Source organism: Lepeophtheirus salmonis, chromosome 3 (assembly GCF_016086655.4).
Source record: "Lepeophtheirus salmonis chromosome 3, UVic_Lsal_1.4, whole genome shotgun sequence".
Lineage (NCBI taxonomy): Eukaryota > Metazoa > Arthropoda > Copepoda > Siphonostomatoida > Caligidae > Lepeophtheirus > Lepeophtheirus salmonis.
Window position 1 is genome coordinate 1004136 of NC_052133.2, and position 3616 is coordinate 1007751.

General features: G+C 34.1%; 1 protein-coding gene across 2 annotated transcripts; it reads left to right on the top strand.

Moving 5' to 3' along the window:
- The first annotated feature begins 352 nt into the window (after positions 1-352).
- On the top strand, positions 353-1946 carry LOC121114501 (protein big brother). Of its 2 annotated transcripts, XM_040708490.2 has the most exons (5): positions 353-794; positions 863-935; positions 1002-1051; positions 1115-1564; positions 1651-1946. In XM_040708490.2, the coding sequence occupies exons 1-5, from the start codon at positions 552-554 to the stop codon at positions 1729-1731; spliced, it is 897 nt and encodes a 298-aa protein (XP_040564424.1). In that variant the 5' UTR covers positions 353-551; the 3' UTR covers positions 1732-1946. The 2 variants fall into 2 exon arrangements, with proteins under 2 accessions (XP_040564424.1, XP_040564423.1); XM_040708489.2 differs by having other exon boundaries at positions 863-1051.
- The last annotated feature ends 1670 nt before the right edge of the window (positions 1947-3616 follow it).

The window sequence follows — 3616 nt, forward strand, 5'->3', positions numbered from 1 at the left end:
GTAGTAGTAGTAGTAAGACATCATCATGAGAGAGGCGCCGTCTTTTTTGCGGCCAACCAATGTGTAGAAAAATAGACTTTCCATCGAGGTTTCCCGCATTGGCTAAAAAAAAAAAAAAAAAAAAAAAATTGGAAAGCTTGTTGCGACGCGAGCGCTCGCCGCTCCTTCATCAACAAACAGTAGAGAAAATAAGAGGAAAAAACTAATCTGTCGGTTAGCTCGGCTAACCCAAACGTTAAAAAAATGCTTTAAAAAAAAGCCATAATTCGGCGGGATTTTACGGGCGCGAGGAGAGTGAGGAGTAGGGGGTCATCTCGGTTAACGCCGTTTATCTTCTTCGCTCTTAGTAGTCAGTTGTATTTGTGTCTTTTCCAAACCACAACGTGGTTACATCCTTATCCTTTCCAACGTAAATCAAGTTACTTGTAAGGTACAGCAGCATCAGCATCAGTACTTTTGTGATCCTCCTCTAAAGTTTAGAGCCATATTTTCATCCTTATATTATATATACATACAATATAACTAAAGAACCTTAAACAGTGTTTATCCAAATGTTACAAAGTGCACCTCCACTCCAGTCCAGCGCCACTCTCCCCAATTACCTCCATTCCTCCAACAACAATGAGGGTCCCTCATCCCTCTTCAGCCCCCCGGCACATCACTCTCCAAATCTAAACTTTAATCCCGAACCTCCGAAGCCACGATTCCTCTTTAAAATGCCAAGAGTTGTTCCCAATCAAAAGGAGAAGTTTGAGTCGGATGACACCATGAAGAAGAACTCACGGGAGTCGGAGGTAAGACCCACCAACATAGTTACTTCTCCTTATAAGCAAATACATAGAGGAATCTCTTATTCGTGAAGGTTCGCTATACGGGATTCCGGGATAGACCCCTCCACGAGCGACAAGCTAAATTCCATTGCAGTCTTCGAGAAGGTCATACAGAGATTGCATTTATTCCAACAGGCTTCAATCTTATAATTTCTTTCGAACCCAATCCAGGATACTCTCTTCATCAGCGCCAATGTGACTTTGAAAAGGAACCAGGACGAGTAAGAGCACTCTAAATTTGAAAATCCTTTTCAAAACTTACTCTTTCCCCCTCCCAACTCCAGGTACACATTCGGTCTCCATTCATCCTCAATGGAGTATGCGTTCGATGGAGAGGATATTTAGACCTAGAGCGACTGGATGGTGTAGGTTGCATTGAGTTTGATGAGGACACAGCCAAAGTAGAGGACGCCATTCTTAGAGAGCAGGTTGAGGCTTACAATAGACGCCTACGAGAGTTTGAAGAGCATGCAAAGGAGCGACAACGACAGTTGGCTGTCTTCATGGGTCAGAGACAACAACATCAACAGGCTCTCTCTGCGGCAGCTGCAGCGGCTGCCGCCGTTGCAGCCTCACATGGCTCATCCAAATCTCATTCTTCAAATAATAGTAACAATAACAATAATAATTCGTCATCCCAAGACTCTCCCGAAAAGTCATCCACCTCTTCCGAGTCCATTTCACCCTCTCATTCCCTCAACAATTCTCTCAGTAGTGTTAGTGAACTGATAGAGGTAAGTAGTATCATCTAATGTGAGATATCAATTCATTTGACCCAAATTTATTTATTATTATGATTGTTTTATTTTGTATTTTTCAGCCTAGAAAAAGCTCGTTTGAGAGTAGCAACTTTGATTTGTCCTCTTCCCTCGTCTCCTCTAGTCAGAGCGTATTAAAATAAAACCCGACCCTATTTAGAATTTGTCGTGTAACCACCCCTTAAATCTTTCATGTCATATTTACAAATCTATAAACACACATAATATATTTAAAACAAAAAGATAGCGATTAGAATCGTACTATAAATAAATAAATATAATTCATATTCTTACAGTGTAATCCATAAAATTTTTAGTTTAATTGTTATTTATAAAAATAAATGATACCAAAAAAAAATATGAAGTCGTAAATCACTTAATTCCACTTAATTAGCGAGATGGTCATAAAACTAGGTTGAGGGAATTGATACAAAAGTTCTGTGTTTTTGCATACATTAAAATCTCTTGACATTGAAAAGCACAAAGTAAGTACGGGAACATATTAACACAAATAATTTTTTTTAAAAAGATTTGTGAATTGAACTTTTATATTTAGCAAATATGGATGTAAATAAGAGAGAAAAATATTTGCGCAAAAAATTGACCTTTGGCCTAGAAAAAGGCTATGTTAATCTGATCGCACAAGGCAGATCTGAATACATTTTGATAATATTTTCTATTATCTTTTAATTTGTCAATAAGAAATCTTCATCCATTGGAACAAAAGTTATACATATTAAAGTACCAAAATAAAATATATGGCAAATGTATTTGAGTTAATTTGATCAAAACTTGTGAGTAATTCAGACTAAATTATAAAATAAGGCATCTTTTTTTTTTCCAAAAAAAAAGACGAAGATTGAGTAGGGAAAATCGATACTAACTAAGGTAGATATTATGATAAACTATTTAAATTTATCGCAGATACTTTCTGAGGAATATATATGTAGAATATTTTATATTTTCTAATTTAGAGATTTAATAGAATCTTGCATTGATTTAAGTGTATAGAAATTATCGTGCTCATAAGTTCACGATAGGGTTTAATGAGTCAAGTAGTAAAAAAAGAGGAGTTGAATCCAGGCTAAGGCTAGAAGTATAATTAAAGATAATATAACATTTGCTTAAAGAGAACATATGCCATTAAAAATATGGTAATGTCTTAAGAAAGAACGAGAACCATCATTTTTATTACAAGATTAATAAAGAAAAAGAGACGAAAATAATTAAAATAAGATCTAATAGATTATAAAAATTGGCACTCTAGAAAATTCAGTGATAATAATGAGTGAATCATAGACGAGAAGAGAGAGAGCATGAGCTAAATTGGTTTTTTTTTTACACACAACTAAAGTTGTAAATTCTAAGCATTGAAGTATGTAAAAAAAACAAAAAACACTCACAATTTTAAGAATGTTTGGGAGAAAAAAAGCTAAGCTGTCACGACGTTTTGTTATATTACCTAAAAGCAGCTATGACTGTTGAGTAAGGTTAGGACACATTTGTAATTAGAAAAATAAAAACAGTTAATGTGTGTTCCATTTTTTCTTCAAACTTTAATAGATGGTCGAGGTGTTAATATCTCCTTTTGATGGGAGGATTTTTACCCAGCTTTGGTGTAAATTGTTTTAAAATGCATAAAGTAAAAAACAGATGCATATTTACTTTAATATGATTAATATATTTTTCCTACACCCATGCTATTTTATATGTTAAAGGTTCTGCTGTTTATAGCAGTAGTTCATTTTCACTCCTTAAAATCATAACACAGGCAGTTAATGTTAACAAGAGTATTAGTTCAGTTATACCTTAAAGGGGCGTCCGCAGGATTATATATATATATCTTTTTTTAAATTCTTTTTCTAGGGGGTCTTGCTGTATGTTCTTTTTTTTGGAAAAAAAAGTCCAAAAATTAAATAATTTTGAAAAAAAATTGTAAATTCCATAGCTTTTCACAAAAAATTATATTTTTTCAAAAAAAAAAAAATTGAAAAATCCATATATAGTCAGACAAAAAATAGGAAAAAT

Coding starts and splice junctions, on each gene's coding strand:
- LOC121114501 (XM_040708489.2), top strand. CDS start 552: ATGTTACAAAGTGCACCTCCACTCCAGTCCAGCGCCACTCTCCCCAAT. Junction 795..862: donor AGAACTCACGGGAGTCGGAG/GTAAGACCCACC, acceptor TTATTCGTGAAG/GTTCGCTATACGGGATTCCG. Junction 1,565..1,650: donor GTGTTAGTGAACTGATAGAG/GTAAGTAGTATC, acceptor TGTATTTTTCAG/CCTAGAAAAAGCTCGTTTGA.